We start from the raw sequence: 19,330 nt of genomic DNA, 5'->3' as shown, positions 1-19,330 counted from the left end.
CTTTGCTTCGCAGTATGCCCTGGTTCAACAGTCAGGAGATGCTGTAGCCTCTGGCTCAGCAGTTTTCATTCTGCCACATTTCACTCCGACCCCACCGCCTACATAAGGCTTGGGATTCACCTAACTGGAATGGATATGAGCAATCACTCGAAGAAGAAAAGACGGTTACTTACCTTTGTAACTGTTGTTCTTCGAGATGTGTTGCTCATATCCATTCCACACCCGCCCTCCTTCCCCACTGTCGGAGTAGCCGGCAAGAAGGAACTGAGGAGCGGGTGGGCCGGCAGGGATATATATCAAGCGCCATGATGGCGCCACTCTAGGGGGCGACCTGCCGGCCCACCGAGTTGCTAGGGTAAAAGTTTTCCGACGAATGTGCACGCGCGGCGCACACACCTAACTGGAATGGATATGAGCAACACATCTCGAAGAACAACAGTTACAAAGGTAAGTAACCGTCTTGTATGCACACCCTGGCAACCCAATGTAAACATTTCAAGCCTCAGCAGCAGCGCTCCTATCCTCCTCGGCCAAGGCAGGACTTTTATAGGGGCAGGAATGGCAAGACATAAACCTTCAAATCTCCTGCCTGTGCAGGCCCAGGGCCCGACTAAACCATTGTTGGGTTCCAAGCAGGCCATTTGAAGGTGCGCCTGAGGACAGCGCACCAGCATCATTTCTGGATCCTTCCCCATCATTCTTGAATCGTCTGTCCCACTTCTGCCATGCTTGGTCCCAAATAACTTTGGACTGCTGGGTTCTCCATATGGTAGAAGTGGGATATTCTCTCCAATTCTGCTCCTACCCTCCCTCCCACCCCCCTTCCCCATTTTCTCGAGCGCAGCTCCTTATCCAGGAGGTGCAGGCACTCCTTGCCATGGGAGCAGTGGAGGAGGTTCCTCGGTGAAGGAGTAGTATTGCCGATACTTCCTACTCCCCTTTGGGGATTAGGTTCAGACCCATTCTAGATCTGCGAGGACTCAACAAGTTCATGGTAAAGTTGAAGTTCCGCATGGTCTCCCTGGGCACAGTTATTCCCTTTCTGGATCTGGGAGACTGGTACGCCACCCTCGACATGAAAGACTTGTACTTCCATATAGCTATTCAGCCTGCACACAGGTGATTCCTACACTTCGTGGTCGACAAAAAAATTATCAGTTTATAGTCTTTCCATTCGACCTCACAGCAGCCCCCCTAGTGTTCACCAAGTGTATGTTGGTCATGGCTGTTTTCCTCCATCGGAGGCAGGTGCGGGTATACCCCTGCCTCAACGATTGGCTGCTCTAGGGTTGCACCAGGGGGCAGGTGGAGTCTGAAGTCCGACTGGTCAACTCAACCTTGGCACCAGCCCAAAGAATAGAATTCATCTGGGTGGTTTTATACTCAGTTCAGGCAAGAGTACTTCTTTCAGAGTCCCAATTCCAAGCCATGATGGACATCATTCAAGGCTTCAGGCTTCTGACCACCACTGCCAGGGGATGCCTGAGGGTATGGCTACACTTGCACTTCAAAGTGCTGCCATGGCAGCGCTTTGAAGTTTCAAGTGTGGTCGCAGCACCAGCGCTGGGAGAGAGCTCTCCCAGTGCTGCACGTTCTCCACATCCTCTATGGGTGTAGCTTGCAGCGCTGGGAGCCGCGCTCCCAACGCTGCGGCACTGTTTACACTGAGGCTTTACAGCACTGTGTCTTGCAGCGCTCAGGGGGGTGTTTTTTTTCACACCCCTGAGCGCGAAAGTTGCAGCGCTGTAAAGCACCAGTGTAGCCATGGCCTGAGTCTCCTCGGCTACATGGCAGCCTGCACTTATGTGGCTCACTTTGGCCTATCGCCTGGGACGCGACAGCCTGAATTCAATGGTCATGGTGCCAGGGCAGGTGCTTGAGTCCCTTCAATGGTGGCTCGACCCTCGGACAGTGTGTGAAGGAGTCCCCTTCAGCAGCCCTCAGCCTTCCTTGTCACTGGTAATAGACGTGTTAGCTCTGAGATAGATTGCGCATTTGGGAGACCTCCAAACGCAGGGCCTGTGGTCGCAGGACAAGCTCACCCTCCATATCAATATCAAGGAGCTGAGGGCAGTGCAACTAGCATGCCAGACCTTTCAGGCCCGACTACAAGGTAAGTGTGTAGCAGTTCTGATGGACAACACCATGGCCAGGTTTTACATCAACAAGCAGAGTGGAGCCCAGTCCTCAGCCCTCACCTGTAGGGGCCGACTCAGGCTCTGCCATGCACCCAGGATGAACAGATGTCCCGATTTTTGTAGGGACAGTCCCTATTTTGGGGGATTTTTCTTATACAGGCACCTATTACCCCCCACCCCCATCCCGATTTTTCATACTTGCTATCAGGCCACCCAACACGCAACGCCCGCCCCCCCTCCACCTCTCCCCCCCAAAAAATTCCTCTGTGCCCCCCTAGTGGGCGTGCCCCACAGTTTGGGAACCACTGGAGTAGAGGTTAGTGTCACAAGGACATCAGTCAGCACTTGTGTGACAGCCTCTTGTGTTCTTGCAGGCATTGAACTCATTGCTGCATTCCATGGCTGTTTGTATGCTGGCTGCATTCCTGTGACTGTTCGACCACCTCATGCTCAGAACCTCACTGCAACTCTGCCCACTGTGCGAATGATTGTAGATGTGAGTAATGGGAAGCTGCAACCTATGGGCCCAGCATGGGACACCATTATTCTGGTGTTTGGATCTGGAGAGTAGTAAGAATGAAATCTCTCATGCTATCTTTCATGGCTGCAGGTATATTAGAACACCCTCTTCTGTCAGAATGAACTATTTTTAGCTGTATGACTTTTTTTTAATAAATGAGAATTCAGTATAACTCCTGCCTCTGGCTGTTACAGGGGTGACACAAGTTGCTGCAAAATACATGGTAGCAGGAATAGGCTACCTTATGTGACCCACAGGCTTGTTGCCACCTAATAACTCATAAGAACGGCCATACTGGATCAGACCAGAGGTCCATCTAGCCCAGTATTCTGTCTTCCGACCGTGGCCAATGCCAGGTGCTTCAGAGGGAATGAACAGAACAGGGAATCATCAAGTGATCCATTCCCTGTTGCCCATTCCCAGCTTCTGGCAGACAGAGGCTAGGGACACCCATCCCAGCCCCTCCTGGCGATGAACTTATCTAGTTCTGTTTTGAACTCTGTTATAGTCTTGGCCTTCACAACATCCTCTGGCAAGGAATACCATAGATTGACTGTGCGTTGTGTGAAGAAATACTTCCTTTTGTTTGTTTTTAAACCTGCTGCCTATTAATTTCATTTGGTGCCCCCTAGTTCTTGTATTACGAGCAGGAGTAAATAACGCTTCCTTATTGCAACACTGTATCTTAAAGTGACTACTGGGCAAGTGCCAGTCTACCAATTACCTACTAATTACAGTAACTGGCCTAGGCTGACTCTGTTGATATGGAGGGAGAGCTACCGTCAGATTCCCACCTGACATAACATCCCTACTGAGCTTTTCCAAAGATCTTGCCACATTGCATTTTAGTATGAATTTGGGGTCTTGGCTGAGCAGGGTGGTGTGTTTTGGCATAGCAAAGGACGTTAGTGAGAGACTATACGGGAGGCTGGCCCACAGGTGGGAAAAGTGCATTGCACAAGCATACCCACAACCTCCACTAATTGTGGGGCTTGAAAGGCCACATGTTTCTCTTGCACATTCTAGTAATCATTTGTTGGTTATATTTTTAGGTCAGCAAAGCTGCCTGCATTCTCACAACTCAGACCTTAATGAGACTACTGAAATCCAGAGAGGCAGCTGCTGCTGTGGATGTAAAAACCTGGCCAACCATCATTGACACAGGTGAGAACTTCTCTTTGCCAAGTAGTTCCAAGATTTTCAAAGCTGCATGTAGGGATTCTGACTCTGTAAGAGGTTCTGGCATTGCCAATACAGATACTATCTGACTGGCTGCTCTGGGGGCTTCACTGCTCAGAAAAAGCATCTCAGAGACTGTGGTTCAGCAGTTCCCAGCTTTACACTTTTACACAAACAATTTAAAAAAAAAAAGAGGGGAGGAAGAGCTGTGCTATCAGTCTCATATTATGAGATGTGACATTTGTGAATGAGGAAAGCAGTTTGTGGGAAGGATACAACTCCAGATGGAACAGAGAGGGTGTCTCAAGACTTTCTAGCCCCATTCAGACTAAAAATGTTGAATGTTCTTGAAATAATTTGAACAAAGAGTGTTTAGAGGCAAGGCTGGGATTGCCTTGTAATCTGACCCATGGTTGACCCTGGAAACTCTAATTGTTCCTTGTGCAGAGCTGAATCACATGTAGAATTATAGCATGGGGGTACAATTTAAAGTCCAGTTGATGTTAGTGGCTTCAGGACAGGTATCCATGTCATAGTTAACACTGACTGGCAGTTTCAGAAGAGAGGACAAGCACTAAATGGCACATGACAAGTGTAATATCTTGATAGCATTTACGTATTTGATTCAGTGCCTCGCAGCATCGATTGAATCTCCCCACCCTTTACTCCTCAGAGTGGTATCAGAGCACCTTACAGTCCATATGAATCGGGTTCACACACACAGCTAGATTCTCTTTTCTCCTCCTTTCCAAGAGTAGATAGATTTTTTTAATGGGAAAGCTTTGACATAGAAATGGCCCTTGCACTTCCTCGTGAAAGCAGTGAGACATGTTGGTCACTCTCTTGTGGAAGGTTATTCCACAGCTAATTATCGAGAAGGCTTTCTCTTCTCCTGCATTCATCTCATCCTAGTCATTGAAAGTTCCATCGTCCCTGAGAATCCCAATTCAGAAACAACAGAATCATAAGACTTTGTTTCTTACCCAAACAGATGACTTGCCCAGGAAGCGGCTACCTCAGATCTATAAACCACCCACACCAGAGATGTTGGCATACCTAGATTTTAGTGTGTCCACGACAGGCATGCTTACAGGAGTGAAGGTACAGTAACACCTGCTGAGAAGGAAGGTCTCCTATAACTTTTTTGGCTGAATCTTTTTTTTTGTTGTGTTTTTTAAAGTGGCTCTTGTGATTTAATTTAAAAATCACTCGTCCCAGTTAATAAACTGGGAGAGTAAAGCTACATATTGGCAGATCCAAAAAATGCAATCTGGCTTCAGGCTGGTAAAGCAGCTCTGCATTGGGCTGCCATGCAGGAAGACTGAGGCCAGAAGCAACCTCAGGATTTCAGGTGCCTAGGCTGATGGAGGATCGCATATTTAGGTGAACAGGGAATGATGACGGTATCGCTCTGCAGTCTCAGCTAACAGTGAACTATTGGAACAGAATTCACAGGCCTCAACTGAAAGCAGAGTAGCAGCTCTGGCAGTTGGCAACAGAGAAGAGGGTGTGAAAGAAACAGGAGTAAAAACTGAGCCCTTAGGCTCTGGTGTGGGGTGCTGGCTGGGCTCAGATGCTGTGGGAGGTGTACAGTGAGAAACTGAAGCTGCTGCTCCTTTTATAACATGCTTTAATGATCTAAGATAAACAGAGTTTTGTGTGGAAGATTCCACAATGTTTTGCACTCACCATGTGTGATAAGGGTAGTTAATTTTTGGAGTAGCATTGTAAGGAAACCAAGCCCATATTTCACTGTACCCAGCTGACTCAGAGAAATCCTGTTCCTAAGTTCTTGGATTTCAACACTGTATCTCTCCCTCTCTGTCTTTTGTTACAGATGTCCCACTCGGCAGTGAATGCTCTTTGCAGGGCGATAAAGCTCCAGTGTGAGCTCTATTCCTCTCGGCAGATTGCCATTTGTCTTGATCCCTATTGCGGACTTGGCTTTACGCTCTGGTGCCTTTGCAGGTATGAGTTGGAATGAAAACAAAAGGGTAAGATATTGATTGATTTTAAAATAGGAAATGTAGGGCTATATGTTCAAATGGTATAAATTGACACAGCTACATTGTCTTCAGTGGAATGATTCCAGTTTATACCAGCTCAGGATCTGGCTCTGGATGCTCAATAACGTGACCCCCTTCCCTTCTGGTTTTAAGATCTATCCACGTGTAGCTGTTTTTCTCTAAACATGTAGATGCACTGCAAGAGATTAGCTCTAGAAAGTTTCTCCCATTTCCTTTGTTGGTTACATATTATAATGGAATGTATTTTGGGGGCCTGCGTTTCTCTTTCACATTGGCAATGGGAAGTGTGTGCACCACTCCTCAGTTACAAGACGTTTTTATTACTAATACAATGTTGCTGCACATTGTAAAGGAGATGGGCACTAGTGTTGTCATCAAATTATCCCAGACATGGAATCCCATTACCTACGTTTGGTCCTAACATCACTGTGTGTCGGTGATCAAGAATAACAAAAACAAACTTAATGCTAACCAGCTTCTATAGTAAAATCTTTCTCTCTCTAATCTTCCATGGCAGCGTGTATTCTGGTCACCAGTCCATCTTAATTCCTCCTATGGAGTTGGAATCCAATCTTTTCCTCTGGCTTTCCACTGTCAGTCAGTACAAAATAAGGGACACTTTCTGTTCCTATTCAGTCATGGAGTTGTGCACAAAGGGACTTGGAAATCAGGTCGAAGTGTTAAAGGTAAGAACCTTTGTCAGTATCTTACACTGATTTTAGAAGTTGGTACCCAGTCTTGTGCTAAAGCAAATGGAGATGAGCAAACCTTAGAAGGCGGAGGCAGTAGCAGCAGCATCATGCTGCATGAGTAGTCAGCTATATACCATCAACCTGCTCATAGACTCATAGACTCATAGGTCAGAAGGGACCAATCTGATCATCTAGTCTGACCTCCTGCACAAGGCAGGCCACAGAACCCCACCCATCCAATTTTATAACAACCCCTATCCCAGGACCGAGTTATTGAAATCCTCAAAAATGGTTTGAAGACCTCAAGCTGCAGAGACACCACCAGCAAGCGACCCGTGCCCCACGCTGCAGGGGAAGGCGAAAAACCTCCAGGGCACCTGCCAATCCGCCCTGGAGGAAAATTCCTTCCCGACCCCAAATATGGCGATCAGCTAAACCCTGAGCATGTGGGCAAGAGTCACCAGCCAGCACCCAAGAAGGAATTCTCCGCAGCAACTCAGTACCCATCGCATGCACCATCTCCCCGCAGACCATGCTGCAGGGCTCTAAGCCAGCTGAGGATACAGCATATCTGCTGGCCAAGCCATTAAGCAGCAGCATGACTCTCTGGAAGAGCAGGAGGAAAAAATAAATACGTTCAAGGTTTATGATTACTACTTGCATCTGTTTTCCTAAAACTGTGCTCCATCTACAAAGTCACCACTGAATTTTGCACCAATAACAGTACAAAATGTTCTGAAATTTTATACTTTGCACGATACCCACAATCACATAGATTACTGTGCAGCTCTGCAAAGCTGGTAGTGCTATCCATTTTTCTTTAATTATGGGGCAGCAGTGATTAGAGTACATAACTGAGGGGTCTGTGCCCAGCTCTGCTGTAGCCTCAGTGTGACCTTCAGCAAGTCACTTCGCCCACTTATGCCTCCATTTCCTCATCTGTAAAATGGGAGTGATAATCCTAAACTACGCAGCAGGGGTGTGGTGAGGTTTAGTTAAACTCAGGGATGAGGTACTACGGAAATGCAGAGAACTGTATTCCTTATAGCTGGATAGGAAGCAAAATTGAAAATGCTATTATTCCATTTATGCTTTTTGGGCTGCCTGATCAGAGTCACATTTGATAGCCTACCAACAGGGACACAATAAGGTACATATATCATGAGTGGCATAATGGGAGGTATCCGTCACTTGTGGACCTGTTGTCTCCTGCTGATTAGGTGTGGAGGAGGGAGCAAACAGTCTTCTGTGGGACTCTGCTTTGTTTGTCAGAGGCAGAGCAGCAATTGTTTGCATTTATCTGTATCTGCACCATGTTTCTACAGGCAAGAGGAACTAATCTGTCATGTGTCCGGACCTGTGTGGTGGTTGCAGAAGAGCGGCCACGAATTTCTCTCACCCAGTCCTTCTCCAAACTTTTCAAAGACATTGGCCTGTCATCCCGTGCTGTGAGCACCACCTTTGGGTCAAGAGTCAACGTAGCTATCTGTTTACAGGTATCAACGGGATATTTAATGTGGATGACCATTATGTTGTCAGTGACACCAGGTTTCCAGATTCTCTCAAGCTCTGAATTGGCGAACTCTTCATAACCAACACATACTGCTAAATTAGCTCAAACTCTGGTCTGAGGACCACTCATTGGTGCTCTGTGGAGAGCAGCAAGGCACACAGTGCAGGCAGTTCCTCCTTGTTTCCAGCTGCCAGATTGCATTAAAGAATCTAAAAACACTTGATATACTTCCAAACTTCTGCATTTCCATGTAAGAAATAACTGCAGTTGCCACAGGGATGTTAGTCATGAATGGAAGGGGTGGTGCCATGGGATAATTTCTCTCAAGGTGTGACCTACTGTAAGGTTGTATCTATTCCAGCATTTTTTTCCAGTTTCCCAGCATTGCCATTCCACAGGCAAGATCAATGGTTGGAGCATTCAGAACAGATTTATCAGCTGGTGGCCTGTCTATGCTAGCGCTCCCTCTGGTGCAGGCTGCCAGGGTGGGAAATGTGAAGATGAATTCTGGCATCTGTATGAGGCATAAGGAAATATTTGAGAGCTCCTGCCTTGGCAGGGGCATGGTGAATTAGCTTGTCTTTATTAATGCAATGGCTTTGAGCACCAGCCTTGTCATTGTTGTTTGAGCCTTTAAAAAGTGAGACTTGAAACAGTTTGGTATTTTCTGATTTCTTTTCTTTGAAGAGTTACTAGAAATCAGAATAAAGAGAAACAGACCCTAAAAGGAAGGACCAGAGTGTGACGTTCTTTGAGCAGAAGATGGAGAGACTAGCGTGGGTGGGTGAGAAGTGAGGGCACTTCTCCAGGAGCCCAAACACACACCCCGCATTTGTACTAATTAAATAGCCTAGCTCGGACCATTACCAGGGAGTCAGTGTCCAAAAAGTAATGCTCTGTGTGTGTGGGGAGTGGGGGTGGTTGGTTGTTTTGGGGGTTTTTATTCATATAACTGTGTGCTCTTCTGCATAGTTTTTACACTTTATATTAATTACCACTGATGGTCATATAATTAGAAACAGAAAATATTAACATGTTCTTTAATGTTAATCTGTAGGGAACCTCTGGGCCTGACCCTACCACAGTGTACGTAGATCTGAAATCCTTAAGACATGACAGGTACAGTGTATTTACATTGCACTTTATTTATTATTCATCCTCTACATAACCTCCTGGAGAATACTGTGTTGACCATGAGATTCCTTCTTGGTAGATGGTAAATGAAGATCTTGCTTTTCATCATAATGTTTTTCCCCTTCAGAGTGCGTTTGGTAGAGAGGGGAGCTCCACAGAGCCTGCTGCTTTCGGAATCTGGGAAGGTAATTTCACATCCACTTCCCTAATGGGTTGGCACACACAGCATGTGACCAAGTGTGTTTGTGTCCTTCAGAAACATTTTATATGTGAACTTGTAGTTCAGGGAGGCATCTGTATTAAGACAGTTATGCAGTATGGCATGAGAAAGATGATCATTGAACTAACTCCCTGGTGCAGAGAAACCCACATACGTTGAAGTCTTTTTTTCACTCTAATAGCAGGCTTTGCTGTAACTTTAATTGCAGTTTCCATATTGCAATGCACTAGAACAATTTGAGGGTGAGGGCAGGAGGGGTTGATTCTATTTTACAGTAAATGTTTTCACTTTATCAGAGTTCTGTAAGCAGTCTGCTGTATCCTGGATGGCAGCATGCATTGGGATGTGCAGTGGCTGTTAGTCCTTTGCTTAAATAAAGTAACAGTAATAGAAACAGTTTTTCCAAGTGGCCTGGGCAGACTTCATTATGCAAACTCTCAAAAAACATATAAGAGTTAACCTCTGATGTCCTGAATTTACAGCCCCAGAATCCCTCACTTGCTTGGACCTTGAGAGTCATTAATGCATTCTTGCTGTAACATTAGTCAGTTCTGAATATACTGTGTAGATGTGCACATACAGGTATACACACATATCACAGAAGGTGAAACCCATGCTCACAAAAATCAAGAGGTGAAGTAACTGCTTTTGTAGTTTGGACATTTACAGGCAGAAGTCCATGAACTGATTTACCCCCTTTACTTGTTGTGTCCTTTAGATTTTGCCTGGAGTCAAAGTGATTATTGTCAATCCTGAGACCAAGGGACCTGTTGGAGATTCTCACCTTGGAGAGGTAGCTACTGGTTTAATTGCTATTTTTGGGAGTTTCTCTGTTTTTTGTCTGCTGGCTGAGCTATGTTATCTCCATTTGATTATTTTAAGGCTGCTGGTTGGCAGAGTTTATTTATACATAAGGGTTAATGCTGCTGGGTATTTAGAAATCTAAGTACTGTTGGGGTGCCTAGAGCTTGTGTGTGGGCATTAAGTTTAATGTCAAAACTAGAGAGAATTTTAGAAATGAAGGTTCACTCCATTGCAGATTTCATTTAACTGTGGAATACTGCACCTGGATTACTGTAATTGACAGTTGGATTCTAAAGAAACCGTCAAATTTGCAATTGAGCTTGCATGCTGTTCTGATTATTTGATTGTAGTTAGACCTGTCTTGATAGATAGATAGATAGAAACTGTTTGAATTCACAAGCAATAAAAACCTGTAGTTTATCCATCATCTTCCTCTTACAGGAGAAGGGCAGCTGGAAAGTGCATTTTAAAACTCTGCAGGATGTGTTTGGCCCCTGGGCTGCTCTTTGGGCACCCAGACCTAAGCTGCCAAATAGTTACTGTGCCAACTAAATCTTCAGTGAAGATAACTTCCTTTTATTACAATTCAGTCCCTCAATAATTTCTTTGTGAATTACAATGCATTTAATCCTTTTGCTTGAAGAAGGCTCCATTTCAATGGTGTATGGGTCTCAGAACCGTATTATCTTCTCTATAGATTTGGGTGAACAGTCCCCACACGGCCAGTGGTTACTATACCATCTACGATAATGAATCCCTTCAAGCTGATCATTTCAACACTCGTCTGAGCTTTGGCGATGCCGCTCAGACACTTTGGGCTAGAACTGGATACCTTGGCTTTGTTCGCCGGACGGAGCTCACAGCTGCCAGTGGAGGTAAGATAAAAATAGGCGCCTTTCTCCTTCTTTTTAGCAAAGATGAAGAATTTTCCATGGTTTCTGCTGTTAATGTGAATCTGTCCAGGCCTCCCCTGCTCGCTCACTAAAGCTGCTGCTATTGATTTTAATTTCTTCTCTAGCACCAGGTCTCCAATCATCAGGTATCTGGCACTTTGCAGCGTCCCCCATCCAGGCTGAAACATGCATGTCCTAAAAACCCATGCCTTATTTTCCCAAGTGTGTTCTGTGTCTGACTCTTCACTGGCCAGTAGGGATGAACTGAGCTTTTTTCAGGCCTCAGTTAATTGTACCCCGGCTTAGAGAACAGGTGCCAATGTAGAGAGTTTTGAGAACTACTCTCCCCCATCAGCCTCAGGAAAGGCATACACCTACCCTGGCATTTAACATCATGGATGATTTCTCATGATCTGTTTCTCGGGTGTGGGTAGGTTAATCATTCCATGACACTGCTGTAGCAAAGGACCTGATTTCAGATACGAGTCTTGTCTGTGACTGTAGCAGTTTTTTCTATCCCTTTATTCCAGTTTATTTTCCCCTTATAACTTCAACTCTCTGGAGCATGTTATGCTGGTGGGAAGGAAGAAAGCAAACTCTTTGACCTTGTCTGCATTACAAAGGGTTTGCTGGTACAACTACAGTGATAACTCCCCTAGTGAAGACGCTGCTTGTGTCATCATAAGGATGTTTTTGCTAGTATAATGGTGTCTGTACTAGGGCTTTTTGCTGGTATAAAAATATTTAAAGAATCACACCCCTAACCAACATTATTATGCTAACAAAAGTTTCTAGTTTAAACCTGGCATTTGTCAATGCTATTGTAATTCTACCACTTCATTTGACCACTAGGGAATACAAGATCACAATTTGTAATACTTTACTCACCGCACCACTTATCTTTTTCCATCCCCCATTTTAAAATGTGTGTGTGCAATTTTTCATCCCCCAACTCCAGATCGCCATGATGCACTGTATGTCGTAGGAGCACTGGATGAAACTTTGGAGCTGAGAGGACTCCGTTATCATCCAATTGACATAGAGACTTCAGTATCTCGGACACACAGGAGCATTGCTGAATGGTAAACTAGAACACTAGGGAATGCACGTTTCCCCATTTACCCGGCAATATAGAAGATGGTTGTACAAAAAAGCAGGATCAAGTGGTAAGGCAAGCTGAAGGCAAGGAGTCAGATGGGTTCTATTCATAGGTCTGCCATAGACTTGCTGTGTAACCACAGGCAGGTTATTGAGGATAATATTGAGTTGAGGCCTCATTGTTGAGGCTTTATGTTCTGTCAAGAGCCTTAGCTGAAGGTGACAAAGTACAAACACTGATCTCCTCTGTGTTAGTGTGTAAGGAAGAATTTACTCTTCGTCTGTTTATACCTGCAGAACTGAGAGCAACATTTCGTCAACAAGTCAGACTAAGTAGCATCCTGATCTGCTTGTTAATAAAGTGTTTGAAATTTGCATTGGTCTTTGAGGACAGTTTCCTCTGTTCTTTTGCTCCCACTCATTTATTTGAAGGATACCTGCATCCTCAGAGGGATGGCTTCAAATGAGAAGAGAATTCAGAAATCTTAAAGCCAATACAATCACTTAATATGCCTGAATGAAGAAAAAACTGTCCTGGAGCCTTATGCTGTGTGAACAATAGAATAATCCAGGACTTGTGCAGAGGAAAATGGGAGCAGTTGTTCCCAAATGTAGAAAGGACTGTGGCTGGGAATCCTGTTCAAAATCAGAAGAGTAACTTTATGCAGCTCCTCAACGCTTTCCCTCTCACTCCTCCCAGCGTACTACCACCATTCCTTGCTAAGATACTGGTTGTGTAGTCTGCTCACAGATAAGTGTGAAGAGTTCAAACATATGCTACATTATATATGCATTATGCCAGATCTGCCTTCCACAAACCGGGTACCTAAAAGTCATGTAACAACAGGGAAAGTTCTGGTATGTGTACTGTTTGTACATCACCATGATATCTGGGGACCTGAACAAAAGAGGAGATACAGGAAGGAGGAATAAGATTTGTAACTTCATGTTTATACAAAATGTATGCATTAAATATATATTTTTATTAAATTTCAGTGCTGTGTTCACATGGACCAACTTGCTGGTGGTAGTTGTGGAGCTGTGCGGCTGTGAACAGGAAGCCCTGGATTTAGTCCCTCTAGTTACCAATGTGGTTCTGGAAGAACATTACCTAATTGTGGGAGTTGTGGTGGTGGTGGATCCAGGAGTTATTCCCATCAATTCCAGAGGAGAAAAACAGCGGATGCATCTCCGTGACAGTTTCTTGGCTGATCAATTAGATCCCATCTATGTGGCGTATAACATGTAATGGGGTAGAGGGGATAATGTTCACAAACTTTGTAGTACCACTAAAATGACCAATGGTGACTATAGAAACGAAGCTGGTGAAAAATACTAATACTTGATGTAAAGTTTGTGATCGCTACCGTATTCCCGGCATTTCATCCTGTGGGATTATGATCACATGGAACAACTGAGGGTCAAATGGAAATATGGTAGACAATGGAAAATGTTTGTAACAGTTTACTGAATATTAGCTTTATAGACAATGCAAAGTTGACAAGTGTGTGAGTTACAAAATTCCTAAAACCTTTACAGTAGTGTTACTTTTTTCATCTGTTGTACATATTTGTATTTTTATCTAATATTGTTTTATGATTCTATAAGGGGAGGGTTTATTTACTTAAGATAATAAACTATTAAGAAAAGAGTAATCAGTCCTGCAGTTCCCCAGTATATAATGTACTTTGCAACTGTACTGTAGCTATTCGTTCCATGGGATCTCACTGCTTATTTAAAATTGTGCCATGACCAAATCCAATAACCCCCTAAAAGTAAGAATTACTTACTCGTATAGATATTTCTTTAATTTAAAATGGATTTTGCCTTTATTTTTAATGTAAATATTAATATACATAATTCACTTAGAAAATTGGCTTAAGTAATGATGACATCTGAAGTAGAGGACTGTAATTTTTGAAGTCCTTAACATAAATTACACTTGGTTAGGCAACTAATGTGAGAAATGCAAATCTTACAAAAGTTTTCTTAATTCAGTATGTATGTAGTCTTTTATTGCTGGCCAGAATGTCATAGTATGTAGAAGCCTATGTTTTTAGATCACATCTTTCTAAATGAGGCTGAAGTATTTAAGCTTTTGAAACATTAAAAATAAAATAAAATTTTGATAGAAACTGTACTGCATCTCCAGAATGCTTAACTGAAATTTGTACACTTGTGTGACAGCCTCAGCTTCCCCTCATTATGGAGCTTTGTGTTTTAAAAAAAACAAAAGCTAAGATTATGGCACAGATTGACAAAAATAATTAAATTCATTGCTGGGATTGTGGCTCCATCCTTAATTTATTCCACAGTGTGCCCACAGTTATAGCAGCAAATGTAATGTGTACAAGGGCTTTATATGGAAAATACCCTGAATTTCCCTGAGGCATTCACCAGAAAGAATTTGATAATTCTGGAAGGGAGTTGGCTGAAATCAGCTATGTGATTTTTTTTATAATGAGGGACAAAGTGGTAACGGAAAGCAAGGATAATGTTGTTCTAGTGCATGCATAGTGAAATATCTTCAAAAAAAAGTCAAGATTACAGCATCCCGAAATAGTTGGTCAGTTTGTGGCCTTTATAAATGCTGAAAAGCAGAAGCCTTAAAGTGTGCAAGACGACCAACCATTTGGAAATTATTGTAATCCTCTGGCACAGTGGGCTGAGGGCGAGACAGGGTTTCAGAATCAACTATTTTTCTTTCATCTAACCTTTAGTTGGATTTCTTGTTTTTGTTTTTTTTTCTCTTATGTGATTAAGAAAACAAAACTTTGGAAGCGTAGAAGACAGGATAGCAGAAATTGTAACAGCTTTTTTGGGCCATTTGTGGTCTGTTATGTAAATACATGCTTAAAATATTTTAATATGTATTATTTACGCCTGTAACAAGTATACAGTGTGTTTAGGTAATTTTTATAAAGGTATATAATGTAAACTTGTATAAATCCAAATCTATAACAGCTATATTAAGTGCTGCTCTGACAGCCATCTGTAAACAAGTCGTGGTTCTGTACTTGAAATCCCCCTCCTTATGAATGCTTTATAACAGTTCTTCATTGAGGGCTGGAATGTTAAAATTCAGATATAAAGCTCTGAATATATTCTCAAAATATTTAGGGATAATTTGCTTGTCATAGAAGTGGAAGAATATATCTTCATTGACTATGGCAGGTCTAACACAGGGAGAGAATTCCTTATAAACAAGCAGCTTAAATATTTAGTTTTCTGAAGAGTTGTTGTTAAATTCCTAGATTTTTGAAATAAGACCCTCGTGGATATTTTAAAACAACAGTATTTCCACAGTCATGCTGCTAGGTAGTTATAAAGTGTTCAAAGCCTCCATATGAATGTGGTTTTAACAGATTCTCTGCAAAAATAAGGAAATGGACAACTGTGTCGTCGTTGCTGATAAAAATTTAAATGCCAGTGTAGATCAGCTGAGTAACAGCATATAAATTGCCTATGACCAACCTTGACCTCCTTGAGAGATTCTCCCCTTTTTATTACACACTTTCCTTGAATGGCAAGAATGATTGGCAATGCAGCTACACTTTGTTCTCCTGACTTTTAAGAAGACAGTTTTGAAAGGCTTTTTTCATATCCTAGTTTACTTAACTTTTTAGATGCATTGTTTTGTCAATTTTAAATCCTTGTCCATTGAGAGAGAACCATAGCACAAATCTAGAAACGTCTTTGATTGGGTTTCTCCACTTATGTAATTTTGCATTAATAAAAATTCACAAATGTCTTGTGATATGAAATTAATCAAGGATTGCTAATACGTGCAGTTCAGAGTGACTTTTTAGAGTGGCATTTTGGAATTTTTAATCTAGAAGGCTGAAGTTCTCTTTAATACTGAAAAGCTCAGTAATTTTTCTCCTCGGCTTGGATTTCTAGAAGCTGAATAATTACATTTTTAAATTCTAGTGTAGTGTGATTCTAATTAACTGTATTCTGATCCATACATTTCTGTGATTAGGGACTCATGGATTCAAATTGTAATCTATGGTCTTTTTGTCCCCTGAGTGCCCAAGTCTTGTTTCCTGATAAGTAGCGTATAGAAGTGGCCAACTTTTAAATTATTGGATGCTTCTGAGCGTGTTCAGCAAAATAGGAAGAAGTGTGTGTTAGCAGAATGAACAGGGGCTGGATGTCAGGAAGTCCTGGATTCTAATAAGTTTTGCTGCTGACTTGCTGTGTTGCCTTGGGCAAGTCATTTCACTGCCTCAGTTGGCAAATCTATAGATTGGGATACAATCTAATCATTACAACGTCCCTGTAAATAACTAGTTATACAGCACTAAGTATTAGTTGCTGATGCCTCGAGTTTGGGAGCACAGTGATGTTCTTTCAAACTGATTAACAACTCATTTGATTCATTTTGGGAGAGTCTTGAGATTTAACCAATTCACCCTAAAATATTTTCGCATTGTAATAGGGAAGAATTCCTGTAAGTGAATGACTCTTGACATTTAGCTTAAGGAACCTGGCTGGCCACCAAAAACTTTGACATTAGCTATTCCTGTTCAGAGCTGAATTTGCCTCCCCCTCCCCCTCCCCCCATCATGTATGGGTACCCTTTAGAATCCAGCAAGGAGTACAAAGGGGCAAATCTACTCATGTTCACCTCTCTACTCCAGTTTGGCTTTTTGCAGTTCATCCAGTTGCAGAAGCAAATAAATGTCCCATTAGTGTCCATGCCATGAATCTTAAGTTGAGGGCTGCATTGTACCCTGAGAACCGTTACTCCTGAACTAAAAAAAGTTTATACACCTTACTGTTGTATGATTACTGCCCTAGCAAAAAGTATTTGTGGCATAAAATTGCAGTACTTAAATAAGTCTGTCTGTTAACACTTGCACTGCACCTCTGATAACTGTGTAATTAAGTTGGGTCATACTAACTGTCCTGGAGATAAAATTGTAAAAACAAGATTACATTTTTAGCCTAAATGTAACTTTTCTTTAATTACTGTCAACATATTTACCATTGTCAAATTCAGACTACAACATTATGTAATTATGTATAAAGGTTTTTTATTTATTTGAAATTAGAGTAGATATACATTTTTAAATTTAACACCTGGCTGGACAGTGTTCCATTAACGCATTGATTGTGTTTCCTTTGTCTTGTGTTAATAAATATTGATGCCTGATTGCTTTCTTAGTTCTTCATCTGCTGTCTCTCTCTAAACTTTTTCCTTGAGGAAGTGAACATTGGTTGTTACTTGTTCTGGTGAATTTGGGAGGACGAAAGCATTTTTCAAATGCATTAAATTGTTTGCATTCACTTATATATGCAAAACCTGCTGTATTGCACGGTGCTAGCAACCTGAACCTGTGAGAAACTGAGCTCTCTCAACTTCCATCAAATCAAAAGTGTGGGCCCCTGTATCATTTCAGATCAGATTATAGTTGAGATCCATTGGGTGAGGGAGGACTAAAGTGCAATAAAAAAACATTACACACTTATTTTTAATATTTTACTTTGAACAGTGATTTGTTCTTAAATTATTGAAAATAGACCACTTGGCTTTTGTTTAGAATGAGACACATTAGATTGAAATTTCTGATAAGTAGGTTATAAAAAATTGTTAATCAATCTCAACATATTTTACCTTATTGTTTACATTAAGAAAAAAATTAAAGCTTTCATGAGGGATTTTAAAATGTGTTCAGCATTACACTTCAGTGGAAGCAGAGTTAGGCAAATGCTGAGTGCTTTGGAAAATCTCATTCAAATATTTAACTTGTATAGCTAAAAGTCCAATTCAGCAAAATGCTGAGCACCTTGCAAATCCCACTGAAATCACTGCCTAGTCAAACAGCGAATATACAGTTTCATTTCACTTTGTGAATAAATTTGTGAAAGCTCAGCCTTCCTGCAATCTAGTTTAAAATGATGCAATTTGTGGTGTGACTTTTAGCATAATTACAAATTTGTAAGGGTGCTTTCACTACATGCACAGCACTGTTTGCGCTCACTATCATGTTCCACAAGATTTTGTCCATGATTTTAGGAAATGTGGACTTTTGAAATATAAACTCCTTTTTAACTAAGGTATGTTATCTTTGACTTAGTTTAAACTCTGTACTGTTCATTATGATGGACATTTGTATTATTGAACACAGTTTGCATTGTCAGGCGTATTAAGTATCATTTCTTGACCTTGGATTATACCTGCTGGCTCCATTTATTTATTGTTGGGGAACATTTTTATGCCATTTATCTCCTCTTCAATATACTGCAAGATATAATTAAGAACAACCATTGACATATACAGGAGAAAAATAACAGTAAAGTTGGAAAGAATGTAGACTATTTTGTGGTATTAATTTTAAAACCTAGGAGGGAAAAAAACCAACACACTTAATATTCCCCACCCTTAAACTTTTTCTCTGGCCAGCTGCCATGATAGAACAGCTACATATGGTTTTCCACAGAGAGATGAGATAGGACATTTGGCATCATCTGAGATTCAACACTGAATAATCTCTATCAAAAATCAACAAGAGATTGTGTTGAAGGAAATCTTACCTACTTCAAGGATCTGTAGATGTAAATAAATACTTAGTTAAAGCGAGATTATAATTTTTATTATCCAGCTCTACTGTGTGTATAAAATGTGTGTGTAAATGTATCCAAACAGGCTTTTCCAAAAACCCTAAATGGCAGTCCTCCTTTTTTATATTAACACATTCCCTTTCCAGAAAGTCTTTTTCACAGAGTTTAGCTTGATATAAAATCAAAATAAAATAAACAATTTAAGATGTATTTTTGTAATTTTCTCCTATTTCTAGGACACACAATGATTTATTCAATCTTGGTTGTGTGGGGGAACTATATAAATATAAAAGGATAATTAATCTGACTAGACAGTCCAGAATCATACAGGTATCCAGCATGACTGCAATGGTCAGTACTTCATTAATTATGTTACTGTTTTTATTTTCTAATTCCTTTCATCATGCCTTTCAAGAAGTGGGCTTAGCTTTCAGTTACCTAAGTTTCTTGAGTGATTTGAGGACACTTTCAGTATTGGTTACAACACTACTATCAAGATATGGTTATATGCTGGTGAGGTATTCTAGCAATATATTGTAACATTA

General features: G+C 41.7%; 1 protein-coding gene across 3 annotated transcripts in view; it reads left to right on the top strand.

The window, feature by feature from the left end:
- Nucleotides 1-17,376, top strand: part of DIP2B (disco interacting protein 2 homolog B) — a 129,668-nt gene extending 112,292 nt beyond the window's left edge. For all 3 annotated transcript variants that reach the window (XM_050925360.1, XM_050925359.1, XM_050925358.1), the window contains 12 exons: nt 2,513-2,634; nt 3,711-3,822; nt 4,829-4,938; nt 5,675-5,805; nt 6,382-6,550; nt 7,882-8,052; nt 9,127-9,188; nt 9,331-9,388; nt 10,142-10,216; nt 10,925-11,102; nt 12,079-12,202; nt 13,215-17,376. In XM_050925360.1, the coding sequence (XP_050781317.1) occupies nt 2,513-2,634; nt 3,711-3,822; nt 4,829-4,938; nt 5,675-5,805; nt 6,382-6,550; nt 7,882-8,052; nt 9,127-9,188; nt 9,331-9,388; nt 10,142-10,216; nt 10,925-11,102; nt 12,079-12,202; nt 13,215-13,467 (1,565 nt within the window). In that variant the 3' untranslated portion in view covers nt 13,468-17,376. The remainder of the gene's footprint in view (nt 1-2,512; nt 2,635-3,710; nt 3,823-4,828; nt 4,939-5,674; nt 5,806-6,381; nt 6,551-7,881; nt 8,053-9,126; nt 9,189-9,330; nt 9,389-10,141; nt 10,217-10,924; nt 11,103-12,078; nt 12,203-13,214) is intronic.
- The last annotated feature ends 1,954 nt before the right edge of the window (nt 17,377-19,330 follow it).

The sequence above is a fragment of the Gopherus flavomarginatus genome, chromosome 16, assembly GCF_025201925.1.
Source record: "Gopherus flavomarginatus isolate rGopFla2 chromosome 16, rGopFla2.mat.asm, whole genome shotgun sequence".
NCBI lineage: Eukaryota > Metazoa > Chordata > Testudines > Testudinidae > Gopherus > Gopherus flavomarginatus.
Note: the sequence above shows the minus strand (reverse complement) of the source record. Positions and strands in the feature narration are given on the sequence as shown.